Source organism: Pinus tabuliformis, chromosome 1_1 (assembly GCF_031772625.1).
Source record: "Pinus tabuliformis cultivar Carrire ecotype Pingquan chromosome 1_1, CPIR1, whole genome shotgun sequence".
In the NCBI taxonomy this organism is placed as follows: Eukaryota; Viridiplantae; Streptophyta; class Pinopsida; order Pinales; family Pinaceae; genus Pinus; species Pinus tabuliformis.
Window position 1 is genome coordinate 731,595,061 of NC_142297.1, and position 14,664 is coordinate 731,609,724.

Consider the following 14,664-nt stretch of genomic DNA (forward strand, 5'->3'; position numbering starts at 1 on the left):
GCTTCTAGGGCTGCTTCAAAGGTCTTCAAAATTGATCCAACATCTGTCCAAAAACTAACCCAAAGTCTCCTCAAAAATTTATCCGAAGCCTACTCCAAATAATGTTAAAAAACCAGGCCCAAATATACCCCTTTGCTTCAAGACCCAAGTTGTGACAGGGGGCCAAAACTCTGTCTTAAATTGAGATACCATAGGCCACAAAAGGGGGTGGAACTTTTGGCCTCAGGGTCGAATTTCTCAGGCCTTGGAATTTGTTTTTCCACAGCACCAAAATTCACAGAAAGGGGCCCAACTCTAGTTTGCAATAAGCCTAAAAGAGGCAAAAATTCTGAGTTGTGCCTAGCCAAATTTAGGACTAGATCTGTGCTAGTTTTGTCCAAGGATAGCTCAAAAGGAAATCTCAGAATCTGATCAAAGGTGTCACTAAAAAAAATAACTCAGAACCCAAAGAAACAAGAAACCAAAACCAGTGTTTCTTCACTTCACAAGGTTCATGAGATTTGAACATATCTTCCACAAATAGATATATTTCAACTTGAAAATTTAATCTCTCTTTAACGAGGAGTAAGGAGGCATGCAAATACTCGTTGGAAAGGGCTTAAACTCCTCTTTAAGCCTATGCAATTTTCTTCTTCAACTAGACATCCCTTTGACATCAATAACAATTAATTCTTCAACAATATGTTAGGATAACATGTGAAAGGGATATCACAAACTATTGCCAATTAAATGTTTTTTCACCACACAGTAGAGGGGAACGCCATTCATGTAAACATTACTTGCCTCACAAGCAATTGACTATTATGGTTAGTCGAAGGGCCATTACCCCTCTGGCCACCCCATTAATATAAAGAGCATAGTATATTTAGCCTTATATGCTATCATAGACAAATCCTCATAAACGTTGTGGCATAGGATATTTTTTAATATAGGTCAGGGGAGGTCTTTATAAGTTTATAGTCATAGAAACAATTCCATGGAACCATGTAGGGATAGCATGGGAAAGGATACCATAGAAAGGAAATTAGTATTATTACTTTTGGGCCACACAAAGGAGGAGAGCAGAAGGCAAGCAAGCAAGCATACCTACACCTTTCCAATGAAGAATTTCACATTTTTGTGGAAGAAGATCTAGACCCAACATTGCAACTTTCATCTCGTTATCATTGAAAAACTCAAGTTTCCACGAAGTATTGAAAAGCATATGAGAGTAGCTATATATCTTGTTTCAACATCCAACAGCACTTGAATGGTCAAAATGAACAGTAAATTTTAGTGAAATTGCACTTTTCCATGGGCTAATTAAAGAAACCTCGAGCAAATGGCCAAAAAGTCCATGGACCATAAATTATCTAAGTTCCATCCGCACAATGCAGAGACTACTCCTTTCACATGTCATTTAACTTATGACCTATTTAAAAACTAAGAGAATAGAAACCAAACCCAAAAAAAGTTGACGCAAAGCCATAGGATCCAGCCCAAATTTGAGCTAAAATCGGATGAGAACCATCCAAGAATCATAGGAGCACATCCCCCAAGACACCCAAGATATCCTAGAGTCTCTTTCTCCTTTTGAACAAAATAGTATCTCCTACTCCAAGAAGATCAGATTCTGTTTTGCATGAATGGATTTGGGTACAAGAAGTCCACAGTCCCTTTCAAACCCACTTGTGTCAAAGAGGTATAAATTAATATTTGACAATGCTTCTAGGGCAAAATCAGGTGAGGGTACTGGTGGTGATATTTATTATCAACAAAAATAATGAAGACCAAATATTATTTTAAATTATCTGAAATTCAAATGGGAAGGCAACAAAAAACCAAGCAGAAATAATTGCATAGTCAAGGGAATTAATTTTTTCCAATTCAATATTCTTCGTTCAATAGTAATTGAAGGATATTCTAAAACTATAGTTTACTTATTGAATGAAACAACATCCAGTAAATATTGCTTCCTCTGAAATAAAGTGAACTGGATCAAAGGTCTAGCAATAGAATAGACTTCTCTACAGAAGAAGTAGAAAAATTATCACTTCATTTACAAACCAAGCAACAGAACTATAGTCTGCTCTAGTAGGTTCTAATCTGGATAGGAAAACCAGTGTAGTAAACAAACATACCCTTCAGCTGACAAGGGTAACATTAATTGTCTATAGCCCCATTCAGGGATTCAGGAGCTTGATGACTAGTGGGATTAGAGATGCCATGAATAAGAAATTCAAAATAGATTTAGGGATCATTAGTGATAATCATGAAATGGCTTTTTGTAGCATGGGCAGGCCAGTGCTGCACCTGAAAGGTGAGGATCTTTAACCTGAAAACCTCGTGTGCTCAATGAAAAACTAAAGGGATGTGAGATGTTGTGCATCTTTTAACAAAACGATTACAAGCCTTGTCTACTATAGCTTGCATGGAGTTCTGATTTACTGTATGGTCTAATATTTGCACTATTTTTTACTGGTAGATTTTATGATGATAAATATAGGATCAAAGCCTATAAGGAGATCATGGAAGTTCTGTTTCAGGATCAAGGAAGTTCTACAATTCTGAAGCCATGAATATGGAGTGTATAAAACGTAAAGAGAACCCCAGACATGGGCACAACCTGAACTAAAATCCTGATGGATTAATGTATGTACTAGACTGTTACCAGATTGTCGGTCTGATATAGATATAGATCTTTTTAGCTGCGCAAAAAAATGAACTAAGAGAAAAGAAAAACGCCAAAACAAAAGTATAAGCAAATTACATCGAACGAGCTAGTCTCAACAAGCCAACATTCCTTCATGATCAACTTCAAAGCTTTACAATGATTGGATTGTACTTACAACCCACATTTTACTATAAGCAAATATAATATTGAACTATGATCAGGTAAGGCAGTCAAGTTGACATCAATTGCATAAAATACCTATCAACGTATCTCGATGTAGTGGAATCAGCTGCTACCTTGAAAGAGAAGCTTTCGAATATATGTAAGATTAGACAACCATGCACTCCAGTTTAATGGTTTATGATATCGTGCATAGATCCAGCCAAATAGAGAACCTTGAATAATGTTGAATACAAACACAATTAAAGAATTCATACCTGGAATAGGATGCCTCTATAATGGATTCCCGACTTCCTGTGCTTGCTTGGGTTGACACCATCCAATTTTACTCAAATATTTCTCCTGAGAAAATGCTTACAGCCATGCTTATGATGCCTGCTATCTCAAAACAAGGAGACTTGTGTTCCTATCATGCATCCTATAGCTCTTTTTCTGACTGCATCGTGCTCTTCCTCATCTTCCTTGTTTTCTCAGAGCCGATATCATAGAGTCATCATCCATACTCTCTTGTCTGCTCTTCCAATCATCAGGATCAGTAGATACACTGTCGGCACCATCCGAAGAAACACACTAAAGCTCCTTTGACCTCCTCTTCCTACGTTTCTTCCTCCTCATCCTTCTTTGTTCCAAATAGGATTCGGCTAATCATCTTCACCTTCCTCCAGCTTGTTAACCTTCATGGACCGACATTTCCACTCCCTGTAAACCCTATATCTCTCTTTCTACCCTCTGGGTCTTCCAACCATTTTTCCAGAGCTTATGTATGATAATCCTATCAACTTTGTAAACCCTTGTTGCTCGCAGTAACACCTCATTAAGATTCCTCTTGAACTGAACTATTGCGAACAACATCTATGTGGCCATTTTCTCTCCAAACTTTAAGCCTCTCTCCAAATTTGAATTCAAAAAATATAGAAAAATTCAAAGAGAAAATGACCTCATGGATGGTGTTGGAGCAACCACTATCACTTACGGGACGATCCACTATATCAACGTCGTGGCTTTGAAGCGTTGTTCTGCTCTGCTATAATCCCTATTGATCCGCTTTCCATGGCCTCCATCCATTGATTCTCAGGGTTCTAAGTAGAAGCAGATTCAAACGGCAGACCAGACTGATTGGTATTACAACATTAGAACCTTGCCATGGAAAGACAATAACAAGATTGATTGGTATCACGAGATGAAACCCTAGTCAAGCAAAATTATATAAATAATGGGAAGGTAACTACCACAACATTGTTGTGGCGAATGAGAGTGGGAGTGTGAAGTGACAGGGAGAAGAGTTTCGAGTTGAAAACAAGCAATGGCACTAAGAGGTTGTAAAGGAAGGCCGATAGAGCGGGTTGTTGAAGGCATAACTAGCATTTGCACCAGATGTTGCAAAAAAAACGTTGTAAGGCATAAATTCAAAAAGCATTGTGACATATAATTTGTTGGTTAAACCCATGAGTTCGTTTTGCAGTAAGAAAATTAATTATGATCCACACAGCTCGAGGGCTTAAGGGAGAATTTTTCCCTATTTATGGCGAGCTGGAACCCATATGGAAACATGTACCTTATCAATGGCAAGGGTTGAGGAATGAAGCATGGTTGGAATTGAGAGAATTACACCATGCTTAGGTATAATTTTATTTGGTATTGATATTGTATTTTTACTTTTATTTTTAATCTTTTTTCACATTTATTTTATTTATTGTTGTATGTGGATATGTGGTATTACTAACCTGGTTATTAGTCTGAAAGAATTGCATTTAAATTATGGACAACTAAGAAATGGGTAAGATATCTTATTCCTTGTCTAAATTACTAGAGATAAATTTTTGGAGCTTATGAATAAGGAAACTTTGACATACAATGGGATATAAACAAATTACATTAAGTATTACTTGCAAGTCTAGGTAATTTGAAACTTTAACTGAATTGAGTAATTATTCTATTTATATGTGAATTGAGAATTAATGGTTTATATTATGTTAATCTTGACTTGGTGAAAGAGTCAAAAAGTTAATTTAATAGTGGTGGTTTTTGGGCCTATGGATTTTGTATCTCATGGTATTAGATATCGTGGATTAGTTGTAATAAATCTTTTAAAAAGATTAGGGATACTCCATTGTAGTGCACTAGGAGGTGAGTGGTGAACGCTCACTTGGCGACTAATTTTGGTCAAAGGAATAATAGATTTGGTTGGTTTTCCCATAACAGTTTTCGAGGATAAATTGCATGTCATTTATGTTTGCATGTTTCTATGGTTTGTTATAATTATTTTTCTCTCGCATTTTTATGTTTACATGGTATCAAATCCTTGTCCTAGATTCAATTCTCCAAATTTACATAAGAGAAGGGATGTTAGGATGAGAATAATTAGGCCTAGTGTCATACAAGGTGTGGTGAAAGCTCCATTTGACACTTAAAACACAGGTTTGAGGAGAGACCTGCGCAATAATAAAAGTTGCGCTTAACATATCCAATTTTAGGTGAGGCATAACACTACTACATCTAAGAGGCATTCAACATAGAGGAATTTGGTTATGAAATGACTAAAAGAAGCAACTAGCAATTAGATGGGATGAACATGCCCACTGTGACATGACCATTGGTAGACAAAGGCAACGCAATTCAGTTTCTAGGGTTTCATTAGGCTCTCATCACAAAATTTGTTAGAAATTGCATCTATTATCTTTGGCAAAGCTATTAAGGAGATCATTATGAAGATCTCCAAAATTTACCATATCAAATTATCATGGATGAGAGACGTTGCAGCGCTAGAGTTTTATATACCCAAGGCTTTCGGTGTGTGAGGAGAGAATTGGAACAAAGGTTATTGTAGTATGTGAAGGTAAGAGGATGGTGGCATAAGTGTTGGGATAACAAAAATGAATAATATAAATTACTATAATGGTGTTGGAAATTGAATTGCATGTGAATGGGGATACCACTCTAAGACTAGGTAAGGCATGTGTACCCCTAGTAAATTATCAATAAAGTTTAGAGGTAGACCTAGGTGATACGAGGATCATGTGGGATTCTTGGATGCCCTAGTTATAGACTTGAGGGGATAGGGAGTGGATGTGAGAGACAAAGGCTTACTTGACTAGTTTGACTAGATTTGGTCAAGGGAAGTTACATCAAGCCAAGTTTAAAGGAAGGGATGTTAGGTTAAATTTGACTAGGGGAAAGAGTCAAAAACTTAGGTCAACAGCGGTGTTTTTTGGTCCCATGTTTTTGGTAACCCATGGTATTAGAACCCATGGATTCATGTAATAAATCCTTTGAAAAGCTTGGGAATACTCCATTGTAATACACCACGAGGTGACCAGTGAAGGCTTACATGGATCACTCCGTGGAGTTTGGTTAAGGGAATAATAAATTTATTGGTTAGTTTTTCTCATAAGAGTTTTCCAAGATAAATCGAGTGTGATTTATGTGTGAATCTTACTATGACTTGTTATAATTATTTTTCTCTCATATTTTTATGCTTATAATTGATTGTGTTCTTAATTAGAGTTCAAGGGGGTGTTTCCATGTGTTTGGAAACATCCATAACTAGATATTGTTTTTTGCATTTAAGGAGAATTAAGAAAATGAATGAAGTAATTAATAATTGGATTATACTAAAACATCCCTAATTAGATGGACTTTGTAATGTTTTTTATTAAATGGGGAAATGGTTATTGTATTTACCTTGTGGTCATTTTATCTTAAGAAACTTCAATTCATTCAAGCATTTTGACATACACATCATGTGCATTCTCAATATTACATATATTCTATTGATTTTCTAGTTTCAAGATTTGGTTAGCTTTCAATTACACCCATGATTGTGTGAGCACCACATTTGTTACAAGCAGACCAGTTATGCCCTAACCCTCAATGTGAAATATGGATTTGGCTTTTAGGTTATTATTTTAGACTTCGTCCAAAAATCCTATGACTATTGCTCTAAAAAGTATGCAATCCAAGGCCAATGTGAATGTCATATTCTTACCTCACAACGCCATTAGCATACGTAAAAAGGTGCTAAGAATTTCACATCTTATCGAAATATTATAAACCCTTTCACTTATGTTTCTCTATTACATGAATACACTAAGAAGAGAACAATATCAAAGGCTCAACTAGTCCATTCTTACATGAATGAGAGGGGAATTACACTAAACATTTTTTATGGAACACCTATGTAGACATGTATGTCGATTGTGGGAGGCTTGAGAAGGCATGGGATATGTTTGATAAAATCCATCAACAAGATGTGGTTCCATGTAATGCCATAATTGCAGTTAATGCAGTGCATGGTTGTGCTAGGGAGGCCCACATACTTCTTGAACAAATGCAACTCTCTGGTGTGAACCCAACTCATTGTAGGTTTTAACCATGGTTAATTGTTGCAAATATTAGGTTCTTAATAAAAACATAATAGATGTTATGGCATGCACACATTAACACATCGATTCTACCCTACAAACCCAAACAAAACACTAGAAATATTTTTCAATATGTGTTCATCTTTAAAGTATTACAATACAATACAACATCCAAAAACCACCAATCCATTTTCCTTGTATTAGAATATGATTGTAGTTCTTTAATTGGATTAAAAAAACCATAGGATGAACCACCATGCACCACAAAACCACTAAAATAAAAAACCGTGCGAAGAAAACCGCCATCAACCAACACAAAATTTACCCAAAAAAGAATTAGGAGTGTTTCCCTAGAACCCCCGCACAAGCGAGCATCCATCGTCCTATGAACTCCTTCAATCACATCACAACTTACAGTCCATGGTTGTATTCGTACAAAAAACATAACACATACCCAACATTCATGTTACCTTTGTTTGCTATGGAGACTTTGTGAAATTGGCCTAGCAATATTTTGATCACATGAATGAATAATATCCGAGTGCCCCTACAGTAGAACGTTGTGAGAGTTGGTGTACTTTATTATGTAGGCAGAAAAGTTTATGTGTAGCATACCAAAAGACTTAATACAACACTTTTAATTCAACTTGCTTGTTTAATTTTTTTATGGCGAAAGCATTTTTGCTTTACCTTTACTAATAAGTTTAAGAAAAGAAAGGTAATGATTTATATTATAAGTTTTAAAAAAAGAAAGGTAATGATTTATATTATAAATATATTAAGGAATTTAACATCTATAACATAATGTAATGAGTGTCTCTCTAAAAAAATTAATAATATTTATAAAGCAAATAGATTCAAAAACTTAATCCAATAACCTTTTATTTATAATTCAATTTATTCAATAACTAAAATTAATTTATTAAATTAAAAATAATTAATATTACATATTGAATAATTAATACATCAAGCCATAAAGATCTTTAAAAAATATGAAATTCAAAATTAAAATTTAATATGAATCAAACCCAACCAAAAAAATATTAAATAAATTATGATTTCCATTCCCATTCTTTTTTCCAAAGGAAAAAGCTAAACTTTTTATTAAGATTTATAAAAAGTTTACATTTACACACTGATCCGTCTGAGTGATAACCATAACTGATTTACAAAAAAATCATGCTGTCTAATACATCACCTGTTCCTTAGTAAGCTGCTGAAAACTGTTCTATTACCTCTGATCCGAGGTGCCATTCATATACTGAAAACCGACGGTCTGTTTGCATACAAAAAAAAATATACCAGCATGCCGGGCCTCCTCAACAAAAAGGAAAAAACAGCCCGACACCTGTTATGAAGTTTTATAAGTCGATCTGTCACAACTGTTATGTTTATATGGTAATTACAAAAATATTGGAAAAACAGTAGATTGAAAACAAAAAGCCGCCAGCGTGTCAAGGAGGTTGGTTATAGGGCGGCTGATCCGATCTACTGGTTTGTCCTTGTTCCTCTTCTACGATCTTCCAGCTGCGCATAGCCTGTTGAAGACCATCTTTAGAAAGCTGGTCCGCGGATTCATTTCTTTCCCTGAAAATGTGTCGAAGAGAGAACTGTTAAAATATGATTTTAATCTCTGAACTTCTCTCAAGATTTGTTTTAATAGTTGGTTCCTGCATGTGCTTTGTCCATTTACCCATTGATCACAATCTGAGAGTCCCCAAAAATTTGAATAGAGAGGGTGCGCCTTTGAATGAGCCAGCATCAAAGCCGATTAGAAAGACACGTCAATTGTGATAAAAGCATTTATTGGATTGCTACAAACAAAGAGAAAACACTAGATCACGTGTTTGATGTATTATTAAAAAAAACAGAGCAGGGTCGTTGATGAACAATAATTCTGAACTACTATAGTGCATGATTTTGAAATGGAAGTTTTCTTCGATTTTGATTTTGTAATGACTTCCAAATTAAAAGTAATATTTTACCTCTTATAAAAGTTAGAGTTTGATTTTATAACGTCTTCATAAAGCGAAAGTAGTTCTCTTCAAATTTGATTTTATAACGTAATTGAAGCTTTGTAGTTCTATCTGTTTTTCGTGGTGAGACATTTTATAACGTAATTGCGTGTGCCAAAACCGAAGGGGACATTTTCCTTACCTAAGAAGATTGAAGTGAATTGTGAACGATCACGTAACATGATACATTGAATTATAAGAGGTAGTGAATTGTCACCTAACCTACTGACACCTATTACTGACACCTAACCTACGGATTTCGTGAACTCCACGGATTAATTTAGTTCATCTTCAGGATCCCACATTCCAAATGCAAAGTTGGAAACACACTCTAAAATAGAACCACATCTTAAAAGAGAGTGAAGGAGTTGAATTCCTGGTGAAAGAGATGACGATGATAAGGGTTGTGAATACTCGTGCATGGCTTCTGCTTCTGCTCATCATGCTAATAATGTTGAGCAGCTTATCCTCTTCTCAGGCAGCGACAAGTACAACACCCTCGGGTATGAACATATTGGATTAATGTCTCTTTATATAGTTGATGATATGATATGATATGATTGAATTAATGGCTTCTTCTTTTTTTTGTTTTGTTTTGTTGGGCTATGGTGATTTGCAGGCGTTCCGTTTGCGTTTATGACTATAGATGCGGGGAAAGCAGCTGCAAGAAAATATGATTACATTGTCGTTGGAGGAGGAACGGCTGGCTGCTCCTTGGCAGCAACGCTGTCTACCAAGTATTCAGTTTTGGTAATAGAGAGGGGAGGATCTCCTTATGGAGATCCCGACATCGAGAACGCCGATGCATTTGGAAAGCTATTAATTGAGACCGACAATTACACTTCACCAGCACAGGCGTTTATTTCAGAGGATGGAGTGAGTAATGTGAGAGCGAGGGTCCTGGGAGGCGGAACTGCTATCAATGCAGGCTTCTACAGCAGGGCTAGCTCCGAATATGTCCGTAATATGGGATGGGGCGAGGGACTTGTAGAGGAGTCGTATGAATGGGTGGAGAAGCAGGTTGCCTTCAAACCTTACCAACTGTCGCCTTGGTCGTCGGCTATCAGAGACGGCCTCCTGGAAGCAGGGGTTCTTCCATACAATGGATATACGTTGGATCATGTGGAGGGAACGAAGATCAGTGCCTCCACCTTCGACAATAGAGGCATAAGACACACAGCAGCAGATCTTCTCAGGTCTGCCAATCCCAACAATATCGTAGTCCTTTTGAATGCTACCGTCAGCAGGATTATGTTCGAAGGTAATTCGTTCAAATACATGATGACATTAATGTTTCTAAGTTTTATATTTCTCCTACACATTAGTTGTTGATAATAAAGGTTAGACTAATAGATTGGTATCCAGAACTGTAAATATAGATTCAGTGTTTTGAATATGAATTGGATCATGCAGAAATGAAGGATGCTTCCTCCGGGAAGCCGAGGGCAAGTGGTGTTGAATTCATGGACGGCCATGGTCGGACTTATCAGGTTTTTCTGAAGGAATCATCACGTTCCAGCGAGGTAATCCTTAGTGCAGGAGCCTTAGGCAGCCCCCAGCTGCTCCTCTTGAGCGGAATTGGCCCATCCGAACATCTAAAAGAATTCAATATTCCTCTAGTTCTAAATGCGCCCTTGGTAGGCCAAAGGATTCAAGACAACCCCCGTGCATCCGTAACCTGGCAGTCTCACGAATTCTACACCCTACAGGTAGTGGGTATTCTTAAAGCCTCTCAAAATTACATCGAGTACGCGAGCTTCTTTGTAAATGGCAGTGCATCCCCAAACGGCCCCAACAAGAATAACGTCGTTTACACTGGAATAATTGCTGAGAAGCTGGCATTTCCATTATCCAGGGGCGAGCTGCGGTTACGCAGCAGGGATCCTCGAGACAATCCGTCTGTTCGATACAACTACTATTCTGATCCTCTGGACCTCCAGAGATGCATGCAGGGCGTGAGGGTCATAGACAAACTCCTCAACTCACCGTCTCTGCATAGATTTACTACTAATTCCACTCATGACTTCATTTTCATTGGGCCAACGTTGCCAAAGAACATATCGGACGACGCAGCCATGGCACAGTTCTGCCATGATACGTTGAACACAATATGGCATTACCATGGAGGATGTGAAGTTGGGTCTGTGGTCAACGAGAGGTATAAGGTGAAGGGTGTTCATAATCTGAGGATTGTGGATTCGTCAACGTTCAGAGACACTCCTGGCACCAACCCACAGGCAACCACTATGATGCTCGGCAGGTAATTAAAATATTTTTAACATTACAATGTGGTTTCAATCGCTCTCTCTGTAAACAGAAGTGGATGTCGAATATAATATTGGTGTGGTGCGTGAATGCAGATATATAGGAGTGAAGATTCTACAAGGGTGGGCTGAATGAAGAAACCTTCCTCTTCCTCGCTGACATGGGCAGAAGCAATGCGTGTCGTACGTTGTAGAGCAGCGTCTTTGTTATTATTATAAGTATTGGCTTCACGTTAATAAAAAATGCTCGAGCAGTCTATGTCGGGGATTTAGTTTTAACCTTCGATTATTAGTGCCATTTAAGAACATATTTGTCGTTTGTATTTCTTGGAATGGTATCTAGTGGAATTTCATTTCACTACATACTTATTTCATTTTTTACCTATAATGATAAAAAAGTTATATATAAACATTAGTTTATATAATACTTAATCTTTTACTTAGTTTAAATATAATTAAAGTAAAGTAAAATTATTGAATTTAAGTGAGTGTTAAAGTTTAGAAATTGGTAAATTTAGATTTTATTCATTGTTAAATTGAAGTATTTTGTTAAATTGTAATTATGCATTGCTAGTAGGTATGAACAACATTGTTGCCTATTTCATTTGTTCAAATATGAATTCATCTATCATAAGTGAGTTATGACATAGAACTACTTTTGAATGGTTATTCTTTTTCTTCTTCCTATGTGAGAAAACATGTGATAGTTCAACCCTTAAAAAACTACTAAGTATTTTAGGTGCTCAATTTTGTCAACGTACACATGATGATGTAGTCGCATATACTACTAGGTTTTGTCAACGTACATGTGAGATATAGGTGCTCAAATTTTGTGAACATACACATGATGATGTAGTTGCATATACTACTTGGTTTTGTCACCATACATATGATGATATAGTCCTATATTAAGATCTTTGACATTGATAAAAGATATCTCAATAATCTTAAATGTTACAAATTTATGTTTATTTAAAAATAAATCAATAATTAAATAAATAATTGAACATATAATTAAATTCAAATTATTAAAAAAAAACTATTAATTTGATTAGAATTTCAAATTAATAATCTATATATATATATATATTATAATATGTACAACATATTTTTCTCATTTTTTTTTCATCTTCACTAACTTGCAATTCATTAATTAAATTGTCATCTTAAAAAACTACTAAGTATTTTAGATGCTCAAATTTTGTCAACATACACATGATGATGTAGTCGCATATACTACTAGGTTTTGTCAACATACATATGAGATATAGGTGCTCAAATTTTGTGTACATACATATGATGATGTAGTCGCATATACTACTTGGTTTTGTCAAGATACATATGATGATATAGTCCTATATTAAGATTTTAGACATTGATAAAAGATATCTCAATAATCTTAAATATTACAAATTTATGTTTATTTAAAAATAAATCAATAATTAAATAAATAATGGAACATATAATTAAATTCAAATTACTCACAATATTATTAAAAAAACTATTAATTTGATTAGAATTTCAAATTAATAAAAAATAATAATAAAACAAAAAATATATATATTATAATATGTACAACACATTTTTCCCATTTTTTTTATCTTCAATAACTTGCAATTCATTAATTAAATAAGTGAACTATCATTTATTACCAATTTACATCATGTAAATTTTCTCACTGTTTCGATATTTGCAACTCACTATTTGAATATTTTTATCGTTGTGGATCATTCATATATATATATATATATTTAATTAATTAATTAATTTAAATCTTTATATAACTTCAATAGTTACATGTGGATCATGAATATATATATATATATATATATATATATATATATATAAAACTTAACTTGATTCATTATATAAATTCACATGGATCATATATTCATATATATATATATATATATATATATAACTTAACTCATATATGTAGGGCTTCTCCCTGTACTTTCAGATAGTCATTGTAATATTTAACTAGCATTTGCACCAGCAAACGCGGTAAGACATAAATTCAAAAAGCATTGTGACATATAAAGAATCATTGAAGATGAAAATTAGTAGGTAAAGGGTAAAGAGCAAGTACCCAATGCCCATTGCATTAAATAGGTCTTGTTGTTTTTGGAAACTCTTTAGCTATGACATTTGGCAAAAAAAATTCCTATTTTTATGAGGCTATAAAATGACTTCAACTAGAAGGAGACAATATTGAATACTATTGCAGGTATTGAGGAGGAGAAAAATGTTGTGCTCGTTGGTAAGATGAATAAGGGCAACAAGAAAAGAGGAACTAAGAAGGGTTAAAAAGGGTTATCTACAGTCCTCCATTGTGGGTTTGTTTTGTAATCTTTTTGCTTCTCAGTGTGTATGGTAAGTCTTCAACACTCGCTTCTATTGACTTCAATCTACATATTCTTAAAAGGCGTTTTTGCTGCTGTTAGTATTCATTCTGTTGGCTCTCTTTAGTTCCCTTAGATGTAATTGCACAAAAATCTTGGACTTATATGACACTGAATTATTGATAATGGGAGATAATAATCATAACAATTTTTTTGATTAAATTCTTTGGGTTTTATGTCATTTTATCTCCAAAATATACAGATAATTTTGTTAGTTGGAACAAAGCTACAAGTTAAAATAACAGAGTTGGCCTTAGAAATTCAAGGGAGGCATGATATAGTTAAAGGAACCAGCCCAACTGTGCAACCAACAAGTAAACTGTTTTGGTACACTCCCCGTGAACTTATCCTTTTCTTGATTCATTTCACTCTTTTCCAGGTATCAAAATTATTTTCACTCTAAATTTCAATTAATAAATTGTATTTCTAAATCTTAAGTGGTTCATCTTCAGGGCAAAAGTGGAGTAAAAGTAAAGTATGTGATCTAACAATATATATATATATATATATACTTCAGAGAAAACAGATATATCTGTTAGAAACTCAACTCACCAAATGTTGGGTCCCTATAATACTAGTGATTACCCCATTACTATTGTATTTATACCCCTTATTTATATTGTTGTGCCCCTATTTCCACCATATTGTTATTAATGTGCCCCCATAGAATCCCTCTATTGTTATTTTTGTGGCTTTATATTATTATTGTTAGGTCGGCTGGATTATATTGTGACTCTTTAGACTCCTATATATAGAAAGGAGGTTTTGTCATTTGAATCATCCAAGAAT

At 34.9% G+C, this 14,664-nt stretch overlaps 1 protein-coding gene across 1 annotated transcript; it reads left to right on the forward strand.

Moving 5' to 3' along the window:
* The first annotated feature begins 9,463 nt into the window (after positions 1–9,463).
* LOC149216022 ((R)-mandelonitrile lyase-like) lies at positions 9,464–11,811 on the forward strand. Its single transcript, XM_089392655.1, has 4 exons — positions 9,464–9,712; positions 9,829–10,470; positions 10,623–11,469; positions 11,570–11,811. The coding sequence occupies exons 1-4, from the start codon at positions 9,598–9,600 to the stop codon at positions 11,607–11,609; spliced, it is 1,644 nt and encodes a 547-aa protein (XP_089248781.1). The 5' UTR covers positions 9,464–9,597; the 3' UTR covers positions 11,610–11,811.
* Positions 11,812–14,664: the final 2,853 nt, after the last annotated feature.

Bases quoted from the DNA above. Each gene is read 5' to 3' on its own strand.
- LOC149216022 (XM_089392655.1), top strand. From the start codon at position 9,598: ATGACGATGATAAGGGTTGTGAATACTCGTGCATGGCTTCTGCTTCTG. The intron at 9,713-9,828 runs GTATGAACATAT...GGTGATTTGCAG, and splicing joins GACAAGTACAACACCCTCGG to GCGTTCCGTTTGCGTTTATG. The intron at 10,471-10,622 runs GTAATTCGTTCA...TGGATCATGCAG, and splicing joins CAGCAGGATTATGTTCGAAG to AAATGAAGGATGCTTCCTCC.